This window comes from Nicotiana sylvestris, chromosome 1 (assembly GCF_000393655.2).
Source record: "Nicotiana sylvestris chromosome 1, ASM39365v2, whole genome shotgun sequence".
Classification (NCBI taxonomy): Eukaryota; Viridiplantae; Streptophyta; class Magnoliopsida; order Solanales; family Solanaceae; genus Nicotiana; species Nicotiana sylvestris.
Window position 1 is genome coordinate 144,284,143 of NC_091057.1, and position 21,907 is coordinate 144,306,049.

The 21,907-nt window shown below is 36.8% G+C and overlaps 3 protein-coding genes and 1 long non-coding RNA gene across 4 annotated transcripts; all 4 read left to right on the forward strand.

Annotated features, from left to right (window-relative positions):
• The first annotated feature begins 4,188 nt into the window (after window positions 1–4,188).
• On the forward strand, window positions 4,189–4,707 carry LOC104219858 (uncharacterized). Its single transcript, XM_009770607.2, has one exon. It carries the CDS (start codon window positions 4,189–4,191, stop codon window positions 4,705–4,707), a length of 519 nt encoding a protein of 172 aa, XP_009768909.1.
• Window positions 4,708–11,291: 6,584 nt separating this feature from the next.
• LOC104224338 (uncharacterized) lies at window positions 11,292–11,843 on the forward strand. Its single transcript, XM_070154482.1, has one exon. It carries the CDS (start codon window positions 11,292–11,294, stop codon window positions 11,841–11,843), a length of 552 nt encoding a protein of 183 aa, XP_070010583.1.
• Window positions 11,844–13,220: 1,377 nt separating this feature from the next.
• Window positions 13,221–14,076, forward strand: LOC104224348 (uncharacterized; the record flags this gene model as incomplete). Its single annotated transcript, XM_009775975.2, has 2 exons — window positions 13,221–13,497; window positions 13,579–14,076. Coding segments are annotated over 2 exons (564 nt in total), but the record flags the coding sequence as incomplete, so codon positions are not given.
• Window positions 14,077–20,760: 6,684 nt separating this feature from the next.
• On the forward strand, window positions 20,761–21,853 carry LOC104224354 (uncharacterized). The gene is made up of 2 exons (XR_710333.2): window positions 20,761–20,853; window positions 21,485–21,853. It is a non-coding gene; the product is annotated as an uncharacterized lncRNA (long non-coding RNA).
• Window positions 21,854–21,907: the final 54 nt, after the last annotated feature.

Consider the following 21,907-nt stretch of genomic DNA (forward strand, 5'->3'; position numbering starts at 1 on the left):
AATCCTCATCCCAAGCATTTGCTTAGTTGGTCCTAAGTCTTTCATTTCAAACTCCTCCGCCAGTTGTTGCTTAACCAAATTGATCTTATTTATGCTAGATCCTGCAATTAGCATATTATCAACGTACCACAGTAAAATGATATAGGATTCATCAAAATTTTTGATATAACAGCAATGGTCCATCTTACATCATGTGAAACCATTTTTATGCATGAATCCATCAAATTTCTTGTACCATTGTCGGGGAGCTTGTTTCAAACCATACAAACTCTTCTTCAACTTACACACAAGGTTTTCTTTACCAGAAACTTGAAAACCTTCAGGTTGCTTCATGTAGATGTCTTCTTCAAGGTCACCATGCAAGAAAGCAGTTTTAACATCTAGCTGCTCCAAATGCAAATTTTCTGCAGCTACGATACTTAGCACCAACCTGATAGTAGTTAATTTGACTATAGGAGAGAAGATCTCGGTGTAGTCAATTCCCTCCTTCTGCTGAAACCCTTTTACTACTAATTGTGCTTTGTATATCTTCTTACCATTATGCTAGTCCTTGACTTTGTACACCCACTTGTTTTGCAATGCCTTCTTTCCTTTTGGTAACTCCGTAAGTATCCATGTTTTATTCTTTTGAAGAGAACTCATCTTTTCTTTCATGGCTAGCTTCCACTTATCAAAGTCTATTACCTGCATTGCTTCAATAAAATGCTCTAGTTCTCCAGCATCAGTTAAAAGTAAATAGTGAAGAGAGAGAGTTAACCTATCTGGAGCATTCGTGACTCTTTTAGATCTCCTCAATGTAGGTTCATGAGTAACAGAATCCGAATTTGATTCAGGTTCTGATTCCAGATTTGGTTCTGTATTTGATTCTATCTCTGGTTCCGTTTCTGGTTCTGATCCAGGTTCGGCTTCTAGTTCTTCTTCAAATTCGACTTTTGGCTCTTCATTTTCAATTTCAGAATCAGTTATAATCCTTCTAGCCACTTCATTTTCTGAGATTTCTTCTAACTCAACTATTTCGGATATCTGTTTGCTGGTGCTGGTTGGTTCTACTTCAAGCTTGTCCTTGTACATCACATTTAATCGTGACATTCCTGTGTCTTAGGATCTTTCTATTCTGATCATCCCAAAACCGATAACCAAAATTATCATCACCATAGCCAATAAAGAAACATTTCTTGGCTTTAGGATCAAGCTTATCTCTATCATTAGAGTTTACATGCACATAAGCAACACAAACAAAAAAAATTAGATGTGAGAGAGTTACCTCCTTTCCTGTCCATACCTCCTCAAGAATTTCAAAATTCAGCGGTAAAGAGGGTCCCCTATTTATGAGGTAAGCTACCGTGTTAACAGCCTTGGCCCAAAATACTTCAGCAATCCAGAATGTATTCTCATACTTCTGGCTCGTTCATTCATGGTTATGTTCATCCTCTCAGCAATACCATTTTGTTCCGGTGTTCCAGGAACTGTCTTGATCATTCTGATCCCATTCTCCGAGCAAAATGCTTTGAACTCTTGGCTATCATACTCTCCTCTATTGTCAAACTTTAGACATTTTAGCTTTAGACTTGTCTGATTTTCAACTTCAACTTCCATCTTTTAAAGGTAACAAACATATCAGATTTATTTTTCAGAAAATAAACCCATACCTTTCTTGTGGAATCATCAATGAAGGTGACATAATAGCGTGACCCTCCTAGAGAAGTTACAAGAGCTAGTCCCCACACATCTGTATGCACTAGTTCCAGCTTCTCTTTCTTTGGCGTCCTTCCCACCTTTGAGAAACGAACTCTCTTTTGTTTCCCATAAATGCAATCTTCGCACAAACTTAATTCAATATGTTTTAGGTTTGGCAACCTTTTTTGGATACCAAAAGCTTCATTCCCTTCTCACTCATATGCCTGAGCCTCTAGTGCCACAATGTCGTATCACGACCATGATCAACTGTTGCTATAGTATCTCTTTGTATTGCAGTTGCATGCAGTGTTCCCCTTTTGAAGCCTCGTGCCACAACCAAATTCCCTTTGGTTATCTTCCACGATCCATTGTTGAATGTTGTTGTATATCCTTCACCGTCAATCTGACCCATAGATATCAAATTTTTCTTGAGGCCAGGAACATGTCATACATTTTGCAATTTCCATAGCGTGCCTTGTGAAGTCTTTATATGAACTTCACTTTTTCCGGCAATGTCGAGAGGTTCGCCGTCTGCTAAATAAACTTTCCCAAATTTTCCAGCAATATAATTATGCAATAATTCTTTGCATGATGTAGAGTGAAAGGATGCACCTGAGTCCAGAATCCAAGGTCCAACTGGACTGTCTGCATAAGAAATTAGTGCATCACCAACTTGTTCAGCAATTACATTTGCTGAATTTTCTTACTTCTTCTTCTTTGGTTCTCTACACTGGCTACTGTAGTGACTTTTATCGCAATTCCAACAAGTAATGTCCTTGCAATTTTGGATTGACCTTTTCTCCTTGACTTTGATCTGCCACGACCATAACTCTGTCCTCTTTGGTTGATTCTCCCCCTGCTTTCAGTACTAAAAGCAGATCCTGGGGAATCACTTGATTCTCTTCGGCGAATATTTTCACTTAGAACCAAGTCTCTAATATCATTCAATTTGAGTTTGGTACTTCCTGATGAACTGCTAACTGCAGTTACTGTTGCAGACCAACTCTCCGGTAGAGATGATAGTAGAATCAACGCCCTGATTTCATCATCAATTGTTATATTAACAGAACTCAACTAAGTTAATATTATATTAAACTCATTGATATGTTCCGTGACTGATCCACCTTCTGTCATCTTTAAGTTAAACAATCGATGCATCAAATAGACTTTATTTGAAGCAAATGGCTTCTCGTACATATTTGATAACGTCTTCATCAGGCCTGCAGTGGTCTTCTCGTTAATGATGTTAAACGCCACATTTCGTGTTAGCGTCAAACGAATCACACCAAGAGCTTGGCGATCTAATAGATCTCAATCCGCTTTGGCCATAGTCTCCAGTTTCACCTCGGTCAGAGGTAAGTGTAATTTTTTTTGGTACAAATATTCTCTATTTGTATTTTCCAGAATCCAAAATCTTTGCCATTGAACTTGTCAATCTTAACCTTCCCTTCTTCCGATGCCATTTTTCACAAAAAGAATTTATGTGAATAGTGCTTGTGATAGTAACGATGATCAATAGTGTCGCATTATTCTTGTGAATAGTACCTGCACCAATACTGTACTTTTTTACTAGAAATACACTGTCAGTGCTCTGATACCAGTTGTTAGGAAGCTTGTCAAGCTAATAGAAGGAAAAAAAAATATTTAAGAGAGAAAAACAATAAATTGCACAAGACAAGACAAGGCAAGATTTACGTGGTTCGACAATTTTTGTCTACTCCACGGCCACACAAAGAATAGCTCTTTCTTATTTGAAGAGAGAAAGAAGAAGTTTTGGGATGATCTACAAATAAAAATGTAGACCCCTATTTATAGGCATTTGAATGCCCTGCCGAGGTAAGCACTTACATCATAAGAATGCCGATGTAAGCACTTACATCATAAGAATGCCGAGGTTAGCGCTTACATCACAAGAATGTCGATGCAATAAGCGCTTACATCATATTTTCATCTCTTTTTGATTTTTCTTTCTTTTGTTTTGTCTATTTTCACATATAATAATAGGTTTGCTCCTATCAGAGGGGTCACTTGACCCAGCCGCAAAAAATTTTATATTTAAGTTTATATATGTTAAAAATAATCATATATTTTGCTTGGAAGCTTTAAGAACAAAAGTTGGATGGGGTAGTTTGCTTATGTGCCCCACCACTTTCAAAACCTAGTTCTGCCTATGCTTTCAGTCAATGTGATCTACGTCCGGCCTCCTTTTACACTAGATCAATTTTGTTTTTCTCGAGCACAAACAATATCACCAATGTGTGATTTTTTTTGGTTCGATCACCACCACTAAGCCATACTGGAGCCGTGTATGGTCCAATTATGTATATCACATGCTGCCAAGAAAGTAGCTTTTTTGACTTGTCTTATCCTCTTTGTCATGCTCCCTTAAATTAAACTATGTCCTTACGTTTTTAACAATACTAAGTTACTCTTTTGTTATATAATGCGAGTAGAACCAAGTTTTTCAGATAACAGCAATCTAGTAGAAATTAGCAGCAGCTACAGTCTTATATGGAATCATCAAGAATCACTCTCCGTCCATATAGATCATCAGATGTTGATGATCTACTATTATGGGGAGGAGATGATCGAGTAACCAAGTCAATCCATTTCACTACTTTGACTTCACAAGAAGATGCATTGACCTTCATTGAAAAATCTACCATTCCTTGGCGTCGATCCATATGCATCGATGACCGTTCGATTGGAATCGTGGTGGCGCGCCCTGGATCTGGTGATGACAGATGTCGAGCCGAGATAGGATATGCTTTGGCAGCTGAGTATTGGGGACAAGGGATCACTCCTAAGGCTGTGAAGATGGCAATCCCTCTGATTTTCAATGACTTTCCTGAAATAGTAAGGTTGCAAGCATTATCTGATGCTAACAATAAAGCATCCCATAGGGTGTTGGAGAAGGCTGGATTTGTTAAGGAGGGCATGTTCAGAAAATATTTTTACTTTAAAGGGGAAATTAAGGATGTTGTACTTTACAGTTTACTTTCCACTGATCCTATACCTTCAGATCCATAAAATTGCAAGATCATCTTCTTGAACCCCTTGTGGTCCGGCTTTTTCCAGAACTCTATGCATAACAGAAGCTTAATGCATCGGGCTGATCTTCTTGAGCCCCTTTCTTTTGTTCTCTTCATGAACAAGTCTGTTGTAATTTTTTCTTATTTTTTTTTATACAAGACTTTGAATAGTGTAATAGTGACTATAGGTGCCAATGAAAAAGAAAAGATGAAAATTAAATGGAAAGACCCCTATCAAATGTTATCTGTGATTATCTTGAAATGAAATTATTGTGTTGATGTGGTATTAATGTGATCTTCTCCTGTTGCATTGATTTATATTATTTTATTTTTTTTGAGAAACTGGAAATTTTATTTGAAGTATGCTAAATTTGTTCCATACTATTACATGCCACTGATGCCTCCTAAAGCATATTATGATTGACAAGCTCGACTAACTTCCTACGAGCATAGTGTACAACGAGCTTTAAAGAAGAGGCTCATCTTTGTCCGCCAGCATCCTGGTCTCAACAAGAGGAGGAGGAACTGCCAGATAGACTGGTTGATTCATGTTGAACTGGTTGATTGCTTTCCTAGCCAAAAAGTGCACCTATATGAATTAGTTTGGATCAACGATACCCTATACTATACGACCAGGAGCATATTTGCTCTCGTACATGTGAAATAGGGGGTATGGTAAAAGAGGGGGGTGGGGGAGTGGTGGGGTATGAAGAAAGATTTTTTTCCTTTTCCAAAACCAATCAACCCTTAGTTTCAAAGTATCACATCAAATATCTAAAAGCATAACCAGCCGAGTAAGGTGGATTAATAAGAATGAGGGTACTGGGTATTAACAATATATAGTTTTAAACATTAGATTACAAAATTAATTCTCGCAATAGTAAATATATCTTTTTAAGGTAAATAAATATTTATAAATACACTGTATACTTATTTTTAATACATCCAACCAAGCATCCAATAAAATATAATAATCAATACATTACACAATTTGCATTATGAATACATACATATTAATTTATTACTAATCCCTATGTTAACTTATCTCTAAACCAAAAGACAGAGACTCTAATGTTGAGCCACGTGAAAGAGACAGAATGCAGCGTCTAATAAGGACTTTGTAAAATACTTTTCATATAGAGATTCCTCTTGGGAGGCATCTTTTCTGTTTACTTCCTTTTTGCTCTTTATATGTAATAATATATCATCCAGAATAGGATATACATTGAAGATTGAAGATGAAGACACAACCAAAATTTGTTACCGAGAGAAAATTGAAGATGTGGAATTTTGCCAAGGTGGAGATTTGTTGAATTATGTCAAATTTCCATCCCACATCGGTGGGTTAAGGAGTTGGTGGGAAACTTTTCCCCTATAAAAGAAGGCTTAATGTTTAGGATTTAAATACACCTCTCATTTGCCTTCTCATCTGTTTAAGGCATTTGTATCTTCTCTCTTTAGTATTATTTCACTTGTATTTTTGGAGTGAAATAAAATATTGGTTGTGTCCGAGGAGTAGGCAAAATTAGCCGAACCTCGTAAATTCTGGTGTTCCCTTTATTGTTGTTTTATTGTCTTATTTATTATTTGGTGGCTGTCATAATTTTTGGTATAGTAGTTGTGACTTATTCACACTATATACATTTGGCTTCCGCAACAATTGGTATCAGAGCCAAGGTACTGTCTAAGTATGCTCTGTGGTTGCAGCATAGTCTGATCTTCCACATCAGAAAAGATTTATCTTGGTAACTGAGTCAAGGTTCTGTCTGAGTATGCTCTGTAGTTGCAGCTTAGTCTGATCTTCTACATCAGAAAGGAAATAATCTTGATTTGTGTCGTCAGCTATTAAATAATATTTGTGTCAAATATGGGAGACAATAAACAAGAAGAATCTACATCAAGTGTCAACAATACGTCATCATTGGCATCTTCGCTTATGACAAGAATTGTGTCAAATGCGAAATTTGCGGTAGAAATTTTTGACGGGTCCGGACATTTTGGGATGTGGCAAGGCGAGGTTCTAGATGTCCTTTTTCAACAAGGGCTAGATCTGGCCATTGAAGAAAAGAAACCAGATGTTATTGGAGAAGAAGATTGGAGAATTATCAACCGTGTTGCTTGCGGTACCATTCGATCCTACCTTGCTAGAGAGCAGAAATATCCATACACAAAGGAAACTTCTGCAAGTAAATTATGGAAAGCACTGGAGGATAAATTTTTGAAGAAAAATAGTCAAAATAAATTGTACATGAAGAAGAGACTGTTTCACTTCACCTATGTTCCTGGTACCACGATGAATGAACATATCACCAGTTTCAATAAGTTGGTCACAGATTTGCAAAATATGGATACAACTTATGATGATGGTGACTTGGCCTTGATGTTGTTGGCGTCACTTCCTGATGAGTACGAGCACCTTGAAACTACTCTACTCCATGGAAATGACGAAGTTTCTCTTAGAGAAGTTTGTTCGGCTTTGTACAGCTATGAACAAAGAAAGCGAGAAAAACAGAAGGGCGGAGAAGGAGAAGCACTATTTGTGAGGGGTCGTCCTCAAAGTCAAACGAGGACAAAGAAGGGAAGATCCAAGTCAAGATCCAGACCCAGCAAAGATGAATGTGCCTTTTGTCGAGAAAAAGGGCACTGGAAGAAAGACTGTCCGAAGTTGAAGAATAAGGCCAAACATAACAATGGAAAGGCCATTATGGATTCAAATGTAGCTGATTGTGATGATTCAGATTTCTCATTAGTTACAACAGAGTCATCAACATCATCAGACATATGGTTGATGGACTCGGCTTGTAGCTATCATATGTGTCCCAACAGGGACTGGTTCGTGGAATTTCAAGAAGGAGAATATGGAGTCGTCCACACAGCGGATAACAGCCCTCTTACCTCATATGGCATTGGTTCAATACGATTAAGGAACCATGATGGAATGATCAGAACATTAACAGATGTTCGATATGTACCGGATTTGAAGAAGAATCTCATCTCTGTGGGAGCCCTGGAATCAAAAGGGTTTAAAATCATTGCAGAAAATGGAGTGATGAGAGTATGTTCCGGTGCACTAGTGGTAATGAAGGCTAATCGGAAGAATAATAATATGTACCGCTATTGTGGCAGTACAGTTATTGGGACAGCGACAGTAACATCCAGTGACGACAAAGAGGCAGAAGCAACCAAGCTATGGCACATGCGCTTGGGACATGCTGGAGGAAAATCCTTGAAAACTCTATCAGATCAAGGATTGTTAAAAGGAGTCAAGGCTTGCAACTTGGAGTTTTGTGAGCATTGTGTTAAAGGGAAACAGACAAGGGTTAAATTTGGTACAGCGATCCATAATACTAAAGGCATTTTGGATTATGTACACTCTGATGTTTGGGGTCCTTCCAAAACACCTTCATTGGGTGGGAAGCACTATTTTGTAACCTTTGTTGATGATTTTTCCCGAAGAGTATGGGTGTATACAATGAAGAGCAAAGATGAAGTGTTGGGAATTTTTCTCAAATGGAAGACGATGGTGGAGAATCAGACAGGCAGGAGAATCAAGTGTATTCGCACAGACAATGGAGGTGAATACAAAAATGATCATTTCAATAAGGTCTGTGAAAATGATGGCATCGTCCGACACTTCACTGTTAGACATACACCACAACAGAATGGAGTGGCAGAACGTATGAACCGGACCTTGCTGGAGAAGGTACGGTGTATGTTGTCCAATGCTGGCTTGGGCAAAGAATTTTGGGCTGAGGCAATTACATATGCATGCCACCTCATTAATCGTCTACCATCTGCTGCTATTGATGGCAAGACACCATTTGAAAAATGGTACGGAAAACCTGCTGTAGATTATAACTCTTTGCACGTGTTTGGCTCAACTGCATATTATCATGTGACGGAGTCAAAATTGGATCCAAGGGCAAAGAAGGCTATTTTTATGGGAATTACTTCTGGAGTCAAAGGATATCGCTTATGGTGTCCTATGACAAAGAAAGTAATATTCAGCAGAGATGTTACCTTTGATGAATCTGCTATGGTAAATAAGGTAACAAAAGACACCAAACAAAATAAAGGTGCTTCTAAGCAGGTGGAGTTTGAGGGAAAATTTATTTTTCCTACACAAGAAGCAGATGAGGAAACAAATGAAGATTACCCTCTGGAAGGAGAGCCAGTAGAGGAGATTCCAACTCAGGAACCTCAACAACAACTTGAATCAATAGCAACCAGCAGGCCAAAAAGAACAATAACGAAACCTGTTCGTCTCATAGAGACGGTTGCTTGTGCAACCTCAATTGTAGCTGATGATGTTCCTACTACTTATAAAGACGCTGTCCAAAGTTCAGAAGAAGATAAGTGGAGGATTGCCATGAATGATGAAATACAGTCCCTTCATCAGAATCATACATGGAGATTGGCCAATCTCCCGAAGGGAAAGAAAGCAATTGGGTGCAAATGGGTATTTGCAAAGAAGGAAGGATTTCCTAACCAAGTAGATGTTCGCTACAAAGCAAGATTGGTGGCCAAAGGATATGCTCAAAAGGAGGGAATTGATTACAATGAAGTGTTTTCTCCAGTTGTAAAACATTCCTCCATTAGAATTATGTTGGCTTTGGTAGCACAATTGGATTTGGAACTAGTTCAGATGGATGTAAAAACTGCGTTTTTACATGGAAACTTGGAGGAGGAAATCTACATGACTCAGCCAGAAGGATTCAAAGTTGCTGGAAAAGAAAATATGGTGTGCAAACTTGAAAAATCGTTGTACGGATTGAAACAATCTTCTAGACAATGGTACAAGCGATTTGACGAGTTTATGTTGCGGCAAGGGTACAAGAGAAGCAAATACGATCATTGTGTGTATTTGCACAAGCTTAAAGATGGTTCCTTTGTATATCTTCTCCTATATGTTGATGATATGTTGATAGCTTCCAAGAATTTGGAAGAAATTGATAAGTTGAAGATTCAACTGAAGAAGGAGTTCGAGATGAAGGATTTGGGTGAGGCAAAGAAAATTCTTGGCATGGAGATAATTAGAGATAGACGTTCAAAGAAACTCTGTTTATCTCAAAAGGAATATTTGAAGAGAGTACTTCAACGTTTTGGCATAGATGACAAGACTAAGCCAGTTAGTACTCCACTTGCTTCCCATTTTAAGCTAAGTACTACTATGTCGCCAATGGATGAAGTTGAACGAAAGTATATGTCAAAGGTACCATACGCAAATGCTGTTGGTAGCTTGATGTATGCAATGGTTTGCACAAGGCCTGACATTTCACAAGCTGTTGGAGTTATTAGCAGATATATGCACAATCCAGGGAAGGAGCATTGGCAAGCTGTGAAGTGGATTCTACGGTATATTCATAATACTGTAGATGTCGGGTTAGTTTTTGAGCAGGAAGACAATCAGTCTGTAGTTGGATATTGTGACTCAGATTTTGCGGGTGATCTGGACAAACGAAGATCAACTACTGGTTATGTGTTTACTTTTGCAAAGGCACCAGTTAGTTGGAAGTCTACTTTGCAGTCAACAGTTGCTTTGTCTACAACAGAGGCAGAGTACATGGCTATTACAGAGGCTGTGAAGGAGGCAATTTGGCTTCAAGGATTGCTAAAGGAGCTTGGTGTTGAACAAAAAGGTATCACAATTTTTTGTGATAGTCAAAGTGCTATTCAATTAGCGAAGAACCAAGTTTATCATGCAAGGACGAAGCACATTGATGTTCGGTATCATTTTGTACGAGAAATCATAGAAGAAGGTGGAGTCACGATGAAGAAAATTCATACTACGGAGAATCCTGCTGATATGCTGACAAAGGTGGTGACTGCGGTCAAGTTTCAACATTGTTTGGATTTGATCAACATTGTTGAACACTGAAGATTGAAGATGAAGACACAACCAAAATTTGTTACCGAGAGAAAATTGAAGATGTGGAATTTTGCCAAGGTGGAGATTTGTTGAATTATGTCAAATTTCCATCCCACATCGGTGGGTTAAGGAGTTGGTGGGAAACTTTTCCCCTATAAAAGAAGGCTTAATGTTTAGGATTTAAATACACCTCTCATTTGCCTTCTCATCTGTTTAAGGCATTTGTATCTTCTCTCTTTAGTATTATTTCACTTGTATTTTTGGAGTGAAATAAAATATTGGTTGTGTCCGAGGAGTAGGCAAAATTAGCCGAACCTCGTAAATTCTGGTGTTCCCTTTATTGTTGTTTTATTGTCTTATTTATTATTTGGTGGCTGTCATAATTTTTGGTATAGTAGTTGTGACTTATTCACACTATATACATTTGGCTTCCGCAACAGTTGCTTACTAACACAGTCCCGAAAACAAGGATCTCTCCATTTATATATGCCTAGTTACATTTATTAGTGCACTAAAGCTCCAAATTAAGCTTTTTAATTAGGAATATATAGTTGAAGCATCATGTCAATGAAATGTTGCTACTTGCCTCTTTTTGTATCGTAAACCGTCTCCCTACATTCACAAAATAGAGGTAAGGTCTGCGTACATACTATCCTCCTCAGATCTTACTTGTGGAATTACACTAGGTTTGTTGTCGTTGTCGTATCATGTCAATGGAGTACTCTTCAAGAATTAGTTTGCGTCCATTCAGCGCGACGGATGTTGATGATGTGATGATATGGGGTAGTGATGATCGAGTAACTCGTACCACTCGATGGAAGACTTTGACCTCAAAAGAAGAAGCCTTGAGTTTCATTAAGGAAGTGTGTATCCCTTACCCTTGGCGTGTATCGATATGTATAGATGATCGATCGATTGGATTCTTATGGGTGATAAATCCAGGAAGATCAGGTGTCGATGGCAACAAGAATGAAGGTGTTGCAGATATAGGATATGCTATAGCAGCTGAGTATTGGGGAAAGGGGATTGCGACAAAGGCACTCAAAATGGCAATACCTCAAGTGTTCAATCACTTTCCTGAAATAGTAAAGCTTCAAGCATTTGTTCTTTTGGAAAACAAGGCTTCTCATAGGGTATTGGAGAAGGCTGGATTTGTCTACCAAGGATCAATAACACATCAAGTCCAGATCAATGGAAATGAAATTGTGGTGGTTGATGCTGTTTACACTTTTTTATCCACAGATAACATCCCTCCAAGCCCATGAATTTCAAGTACTTTTTAACTCTATCTTCAGGTAGTGAAAACCGCCCCTTGCAGAAATGCAGGGTAAGGCTGCGTACGATAGAACCTTGTGGTCCGGCCCTTCCCCGGACCTCGCGTGCAATGGGAGCTTCGTGCACTGGTCTGCCCTTTCTTTCTTTTACTCTTGTATTTTTTAAACCTATTATGATAATATTTTTCCTGGGCTGAGTAGGGTCTATCTGAAACAACCTCTCTATCTCACACAAGGTACGAGTAAGGTATGCGTATGCCCCATCCTCCCCGGACGCTACATGTGTGATCGCACTGAGTATGTTATTGTTGTTGTTGTTGTTATTGTTGTTGATGCGCAAGTAAAGTGTTTCCTTCACTTTTTCATTTATCTTAGTCATGGTACATTGGTGCCGCTTGATCAAGACCCGAAGTTGTTTTTTTGGTGGAAAGTTCGAATTTTGAGACGTGAGTACATTCTTGTATTTTTCTAATCTTCTTAATTAGAATTCCTGGCTCTACCCCTACTTTTGAAGTTTTAGAATGCAGCTTTTGGATCACCCTTTCAATTATGCAACCTATGATTTTCTAGTAGAATTCACTGCGACTTGTTGGCTAACGAGTATAAGGTTCTAGGAATAGCAACAGATCAATCTTAAAAATGTCATTATTAGGTCGTCTTTTGACTTTCTCCCCTCTTACTCTTCTGCATTTAGATAAACCCAGAGAGGATAGCTATAGAGTAACTCTTAACTACTGTATATCCTGGGAAACATATACCATAAATTGGAATAATGTTGCTACGTTGTATTTATCAATTAAACTGAATATAAACAGACGAAAGTGCCCTTGAACTTCAAAAATACTGTTCCACCCAATTCATTTTATGTGAACCTATTTCACAAAACTTAAGAAGGAGAAAGATTTTTAAAATTTGTGGTATTAAATATCTCATGATAAGAATCTTTGAAAGTATCACCGCAAAAAATACATATTCCCTCCATTCACTTTTAGCTATCCACGTTGGACTTTTCACCCCCTTAAGAAACAATAAATAAAATATACATTTTACAATTTTACCTGTAATAATGATAGTAATTTCACAAGTCTTGAAAAATGATTTAGAGAATAAGTAATTAATGATAAGGATAAAATATATTTTTTCTTGATTTAGTACAATGGACAAGTAAAAGTGAAAATACATTTTTATATAGTGGATAAGTAAAAGTGAAAGGGCGCGGTAGATAGTGAAATAAGGCCCTTGATTTCACATGCAAAAACAAATGATGTCCCACTACCCATTGCCACATTTTAAAACCCCTACTCTTTGACTAACAATTCGTAAAGGTAGGTACTACTCCATTTATGTTGAGCAACCAAGAATCCATAAAAGCTCCAATTATTGTTACTGAGAGATCTGCTATACTGGAAAATAGATATGGACTCCTCAAGAATTAGTCTGCGTCCATTTAAGTTAACAGACGTTGATGATATGATGTTATGGGCAGGCGACGATCGAGTAACTCGGACCATCCGATGGAAGACTTTGACCTCGAAAGAAGAGGCATTGACCTTCATCAAGGAAGTGTGTATACCTCACCCCTGGCGTCGATCAATATGCATCGATGACCGCTCGATCGGGTTTGTATCAGTATTTCCTGGATCAGGTGAACTTATTTTTTCCTTCTTATTTATGCATTCAGTATCCGAAATTCACTGGCCCAACTAATTCCGATTCCCTGAATCAGGTGATGATAGAAGCCGAGGTGACATAGGATATGCTATTGCAGTTGAATATTGGGGGCAGGGGATTGCTACAAATGCTATCAAAATGACAATCCCTCAAGTGTACAATGACTTTCCTGAAATAGTAAGGCTTCAGGCATTAGCTGATGTTGAGAATAAGGCATCCCAAAGGGTGTTGGAGAAGGCTGGGTTCATAAAAGAGGGCATATTGAGAAAATATGGCTACCACAAGGGGAAAATAGTGGATCTGGTGATGTACAGTCTCTTATCCACTGAGTTTGACATGTAATTGTCTTGTTCTTGCTCTTACTATGTAGAAATCTTTGTGTTGACTAGAACTCAGCAGAGTTTTACTCTAGAAAAAGGTCATTCAGGTTTTATGTTTTACATAGTATCAACTAAGTCAAATGTGATCAGGTAATGTAGTTCAGAATGGGTACTGAATGTTTGTTTGATTTTATTTTTGACAAATAAATTTGACGCCACAGAATATGATAAAATTGTTTAACGCTCGGCAAAATACATAGTTTACCCATCAATCTTGCAGCGAAATTCCTGGTACACACCTCTCCTCTATGGGAACCTTCTACGCAATCAACCTTTCAAAAGTGTCTAAGACATACTACAACTTTTGGCCAGATATCACTTGCGTAAACACACACAAAAAAAAGCACATGAAACTCGTAAAAAATCTCATTTTTTGTCTCCCCTCCCCACAGGAACCCCTCTGCCTCCCTTTGGTCTTCTTCTTCAGATCACCCTCTCCCTTATCTTCTTTCCCAAATAGAATTTTTGAAAGAACATAAAATTTTAGATCTAAATTTGAGCGGGTTTTGTTGGTTTTATTGTCTAAATATTGTGAAAACTATTTATTTGTGGTAGATTTAAAAGCTTTAACAGTAGTATTGAAGGTTTGGTGAAAAAAATCTAGAATCCACCATTGTTGGAATAATGAAAAAAGTTTGAAAATTCAATTAAGTCTTGTTGATTATTGGGTTGTTGAACTCAATTTATTGCTCGATTATTTTCGGCTAGTTGTTTAGATAGTGTGGTTGAATTTTGATATTGTTGGAAACTTTCTCACAAACAACCATGGTGACAGCGACAATGATGCTTAAGATAGAAAATGGGAAGATGGGTTTTAATCGTAATTTCTAATAATTTTTTCCTTTTTAAAGTCAATGACACGTGTCACGAGCCTATTAGGGTGACTTTGAAAAATTGGTAATGCACAAAAGTGATGTTTTAGCCACACTTTTGAAAAGTTGAGTGTGTAAAAGATTTTCCGTGAACGAGACGTATGTAACAGGAATTTCGTTGCAAGGTCGATGGGTAAACTATGTATTTTGCTTTTAATGCTCTTAGCTAAATTCATTTAATTAGGTGTAATGAAACAGAAAATGCTGTGAAATATAAGGGATTAGGAAAAAAAACATTTGGGCCAGAAAAAGTTGTTTCATTGAATTAGGTGTAATGAAATAGATAAAGGAAATATTGAGTAAAGTACTCAACCTGTAAGTTTGAATACCTCTGTGAATCATAAAACATTTATAATGTCATGCATATGCATGTAAATGTGATATCATGCATAGGTATACGCGTACATAACATAATCAAGCCTCTGAGGGCATCCTATCATATCATCCCGGCCTCTGTGGGCAAAATCATCAATGTATACCAACTGATCGGGTGGTGGTGTGTATATAACGACATAACCTTTCCCTATACCCCATATACACATAATATACGCGTATATAACGTCATCTGGTCACGGGTCAATGTGCATGTATAAATGAATGCAATGCATACTGAAGTAAGTCAATAAGATCTCTCGGAATGTCATAAGATCATTATGCCTTCGATGAATATTATGATAAACTTTATCAACTTATATATTTCTGAGACACATGAATAAATAATATAATAATATGACACATGGGGAATCAAGAACATAGGCAACCCTAGTAATTCTATGAATAAAATCATTTATGAAAGTTGCACATTTGCTCGTTTCGCTTATATCATATAGATCATGACTAAAGGAAAGAAGGGATAGCCTTAACATACCTCAAGTCGTCAATGCAACACAATAACAAGCTTATGACAACTAGCGCACCAACCCTATAATAAAGAAATACATGTACAACTTAGATGGCACTAGTATATCACGTATCTCAAACAATAACTCGATTCTAAAATAAAACGGGCAGCATTTACCTAGTTTTATACATTCCAAAAACCACTAAGGGTCATCAACAACCCAACAACAATAACTATAACCAACAACAACAATATAATTCAATATGAGTTTCTTCGATTATTTTAACAATCATATTGAGAGGCAAGCTCGTTTTTACTCATAACAAGATATAAATTGAATCCAACTCTTATTCCATAAATTAGTTTACAACCTTCAAAATATCATATTTGTATGTACTATATTATTTCTAGTTCAAAACATCCACAAAATGCCTTTCAAAACAGCCTCATACGTCTAGCACTTTAATTTTTTTCGTCGATCACTTGTTTTTCATCTTTTCTTCTTCAATCAACTTAATTAGCACCTAGAAAAGTTTAACAATAGCAGCCAAAATATTATCAAACTATTTCTCACAAACTTCCAGCCACCACAAACTATATATTTTGCCACAAAACAGTCCAACCAAAAAGACAAATATATCCCATGTTCCTTCAAGTGTTGTCTTATGATTTTTCACTCAACCAACACAACCAACACTGATTAACCTTAGGCACAATCAAGAAGATATTATACATACCTTGGACAACAGCTACAACTCGAAACCCTATCTCAACTTAGCTCACAATAGCCCTCAATCACACCACAACATCATAGAAGCATTCTCTTGTACTCTTTAACACTTTTGATAGTGATTTGAGTTGATTTCCCTTGAGTTTGGTTCTTGGTATCTTGGGATATGTTAGGGAGGGTTTTGGAGATCTTGAGAGTGTTTTGGTGTAAGTAATCTCTGTATTTTTGACGAGATATAAGGGGATAAGACCACTTATAAGCCCACTGCCTCAATTCTCCAAGCAGGTGGATAAGCTGCCTGCTTGGCAGCTTGAGCAGTGCAACTTCGGACACTTGTATCTCTCTACTCTGATATCGTATTGATGAACGATTTTCAGTGTGAGAAACTATACAAATGGGTATTTAATTACATATAAAGATCTCCATGTAACTCTCAATAGATTGAGAGAAAACTACATCGCAACTTGGCCTATAAACCTACCAGTTTCTCCCAAGTGCGGTGACGTGACTTGGCGACCCTGCTTTAAAAATTCATATTTCTCTACCCCGATGTCATATGAATAAATAGTTTGGATCGTTGGAAATCAAGTTCCAAGACCTTCATTTTGGGTATAATATGTCCCAAAAAAAACCTCATATAACAAATGAAATATATTGCTCAAAACTTCGTTACAAGGCAAATACTTAGTCGATTTTTCTGCAACTTAAAATCTAAGTTTTCCTAAATTTTATATTTTAACATCTTATATAGTCATATCATGACTTTAAACTCATTTAAATCATGATTAACTAGTCTCTTGTTCATCTTAACTTACTTAAGACTTCGGTAAACTTTTCTTATCCTTGTAGAAGGATTTCGTCCTTTTTGAGTTTATACTAAATAATCCTATAATGAAAGTGACATCTGAAGTACGGGGTGTGACAACATTAAATCACTTTATATACTTTCAAAGAGAATCTCATTTCCGAACTTACATCAATTGGCTTACGACGTACTTTCACGTACAAAAATATGGGGTGTGACAAGGGGGCCTATTTATAGTTATTAAAAGGTTAATAACGTAATTTATCAATTATTAGGGGATGAAGGGTCTATTTTAATAAGGAGATAGGCCAAAATGGTTAAAAGTGCAAAAAATGGTCATTGCCCAACGGTCATTTTTTATTTTGACCATTGGCAACGGTCAGAATAAAAAAAAATTACAACATAAACTGCACTGGACCGGGCTGGAAGGGTTAGCAGGCTAGCCGGGTTCGGTGCACCAATAGCAAAAAAAGGCCCGACCCCGTCCGACACAACCCACGTACCCTAGTCAATCTGTCACACCACTTACCAAACCGGACCGACACAAACTAAATCGGGTCGAATGGATTGTTAATGGGTCGGGCGGGGCCGATTAACACCCTTACTTCATAATCACAAAAGATTAGAATCATTACATACGACAAATGGTCCAAAAAGAAGGCATCAAAGAGAGTAAAAATTGTGTGGGGTAGCCACTTTTTAAAGTGGTATTTATTTTTTATCCAGCATTTTCAATATTTAGCAATAGTAGTCACTAGTTTATTAAAACTAATATGAAAAGACTGTGTTACTCTTTCTTCTATCTCTTTCATGTTACAGAGAATAACTGTGCCACCGTCTATGAGACGACGACTGTCGTGGCTAACCGTGCACTTCCCCCACCCAAAGCTCAACGGTTCACTGACTCTACCACCAACACCCACAGTGCATCTTAGCATCCACACGGCAATGGGTTACGTAATTGCACGAACTGACAAATTACACAAACGAACGAAACTTAAATACGCCACTTCTGCTCTCCTCATGTCATTTTTCACCTCACAGTAAAATGTATGTATGTATACAACATTTGTGGAGAGAGAAACGCTAAATTTCACACTCTTCAGTCAATTTCAGTGTACATGTACATTTGTGAAGTAGAAATGGTAAAATATGCACATTTCAACTACAACCTATACATACACCATTTTTGTATCTATACATTGACCTACAGATACAACTGTGTACCTCTACATTTGGATCCTAAACTTACAGTTACAAGTTCAAAAGTTAAGGACACTTGGTTTTGAACTTCGAGTTCCAAGTTCAAAAGTTAAGGACACTTGGTCCTGAACTTAGAATTACAAGTTCAAAAGTTAAGGACAATAGGTCCTGAACTTACAATTATAAGTTCAAAAGTTAAGAACAATAGGTCCTGAAGTGTTGAACTTAGACTAACAAGCTCAAAAGTTAAGGACAATAGATCCTGAACTTAAGCTAAGAAGCCCAAAAGTTAAAAACAATAGGTCCTGAACTTAGACTAAAAAGCTTAAAAGTTAAGGACACTTGGTCCTGAACTTACAGTTACAAGTTCAAAAGTTAAGGACACTTGGTCCTGAACTTAGACTAACAAGCTCAAAAATTAAGGACAAGTAATCCTTAACTTAGAGTTACAAGCACAAAAATTAAGGACATGTGGTCCTGAACTTCGAGTTCCAAGTTCAAAAGTTAAGGACATGTAGTCCTGAAATTCTGAACTTAGAGTTGCAAGTTCAAAAGTTAAGGACATGTAGTCCTGAAATTCTGAACTTAGAGTTGCAAGTTCAAAAGTTAAGGACACTTGGTCCTGAACTTTATGAGTAGAAAGGGTGTTTTCGTCCAGGCAGGTAAAGTTTATTAAAGCAGTGGCTAAAGACTAAAAACATTTTAAACAATGGCTTAAAAGAAAATTCATGTGTTATTAGTGGCTAACCGTGCACTTCCCCTCAAAGAGAAGACGAGGTAAAATATCTTAAAAAGTTCATGCTCTACGCAGACTTTCACATGCATCATCCGGAAGTAAAACATTATAACGAACAAATGTGCTAAAAGAAGACAGAGGTACCTGAACTCAGAGAAAATTTAAGGCCAAATACATAGACATTCCATTAAATTTGGCATCATTTTTTCTTTTGGCACTCTATCTCAACCTTGTTCCATTTTGGCCCTCCAACCTCATTCCTTTTGTGTCATTTTAACACAGAAATTTTATCCGATGTAAAAATGCAGCGCGTATACAAACTTGCTTCTAATGTGTAACAACCATCCAATTAGATTTGGACACCTGTTTTTGTATCCTTGTCAGCTGGGTTTAATCTAAATACTCACCTGCTATCTCCCCCCCCCCCCAAAACCCATCCCCGGAACAAAAATTATTTTTTACTTTTTTTTATAACTTCAAATTTCCGTTTTGTGCACCCCTACCCCCTCCCCCGGGGGAAAAATATTATTTTTATATATTTTCAGTTTTAGTTTTTTCATCTTTCGACTTACAGGTTCGAAATTTTACAAGTTCCAAAATTATGAGTTCAGAGGTTTATGTATTTGGAAGTTTACGAGTTTAAAAAAATATAAAGTTTACGAGTTCGAAAGTTCGCGGTTTTGAAAATTTAGCGGTTCGAAAGTTTATGAAATTTGTGGGTATTTTAGGATATGCATCCACACGTGTTTCACAAAATATAAAATTTATTTCAAAAAAATTTATTTTTTTATTTTTTACGAAACTGACCAACTTCGATCGGTTTTTTTGGCGCAAAAATATGGGAAACTGTTTTAGTGTCCCGCAAAATTTATTTTTTAAATTAAAATTCAAAAAACCAACCGAATCCGATTGGTTATTTCAGTCAGTCATTTTTAAAAAATCGATCGACTTAGGTCGGTAATTTTATGAAATAAACCCACACAAAAAAATAATCAGAATAAATAAACGAACAATAAAATTGCAAATTTTGAAGTTTTCTAGATGGCCATGCATGAAATTGGCAGATGAAAGTTTTGGAACTTTCAGAACGAAGATGGGGCAACAGTGAATGGGGAAGGAAATAATGAAGATGAAATATGGGGGAAGGAAGTTGGGGGATTAAAAATGGGGCCAACAATTATTTTATTACTGTTGGAGAAGGAATTTTGCCAAAAATAATCTGCCTCACGCGCCTACCAGGTGAGTAAATTCACACTATATGACTAGTCAACTTTCGTGTTAAAATGAAACATAAGAAATAGAGTTGGAGGGCAAAAATGGAACAAGGTTGAGATAGAGTGCTAGAATGAAAAATGGAGCCAAGTTCAATGGGTTGTATATATATTTTGCCTAACTTAAAAGAACCACACACCCTCTATAACATTCCTCAAATCTACAAAAGTTTCAAGACACACTCAAAATAGATTTTTTTTTTTTAAATTTTACCTTGAGTGCATAAAAATTATACTTCTATTACGGATTTAAAATCCTTATGATTGATTTTTGAGTTACGTTTCTATTTATAAATAGTGTGATATACAAGCAGGGGAATATAAATAATTTTAAATTACTAATTATTAAAAGTGAGTATCATTAAATAAAGGGGGGAGGGGGGAGGCGGCTAAATCCCATAAAGGGCTGTTGGAACTTGGAAGGCAAAAGCCTTAAAAAGCCTAATACGAAAATTTGCTCACGAAACAGAGGCAACCACGAGACAGACCCAGGTATATATCTATTGTCAATTATTCTAGGTAAGAATTAAATTGTTAATTCTCTTCTTTCTTTGTAGCAACAGTAAGTTCCATATTTAGGTGTGAAATTTTGAAATTAATTAAAATACACTAGTTGTTGTAGAATCGATTGTTTGATGGGTATAAATTGGATTGGGGCCTACGTATTGGCGAGAGTAGTTTTGAGGTGAGTTGATATAACCCTTTACTAAAGTGGTTTAACTCACAAAAGCACGCATATAAGGTGTTTGATGAATTGCTTAAAAGAGTTAATATGTACTTAATTGGAGCGAGTGAGTACCTATTAACTTAGAATTGTCCTAACTAAAATTTAAATGATTTATTATGATATATGTGCATAAATTTTCAAATTTTTGTGTTATTATTATATGGAATTTTCATGTTGAAAATTTAGAAATACTTTTGAATGTTTATTTCATGCTTTTGCCATGCAACATTAAGGATACTAGTATATGTATGTATAGGTTGTTCCAGAATAGATTTAGACTTGAATGGTAAAGAAAATTGAGAAGTTGATTTAGATCCTAGCGAGGTCACACAGAATAATTTATTATTAAAGTATTTTTGGGAGTATCCTCTATTCTAAGAAGGGGTTATCATCCAGACCGAGGGTCCTGATCAAGGCGATGACTTCCTAACACTACTTGTGTCAAAGTAGGGAGCACACGAGTCGAGGGTCTCGTTGCTGAGAATTACCTTGTCAGGCTAAGGTATGATACATGAGCGTTGAGAATAATGAAGCGAGTGACACCTCATGGATTGAGCCTATTAGATCTGGTTGGGATCAAACCCATGCCGATCACATGGTGACTAAGACAGAAATAAGTCAGGATCGTTGGAATTCCCGAATCATAAAGTGAAGTATTTTTTTAGATAGGAAAGAAAAAGAAAAAAAATTGTTTTAGAATATTCATAAATTGATGTTATGCTATTATTTTAGAATTATTCTTAGAAGATTTATATTTTCCATGCATTTAGAATCTTTGCTTGTAATGTATATTTTATTAAAGTTCTGTCCCCTGCCGTT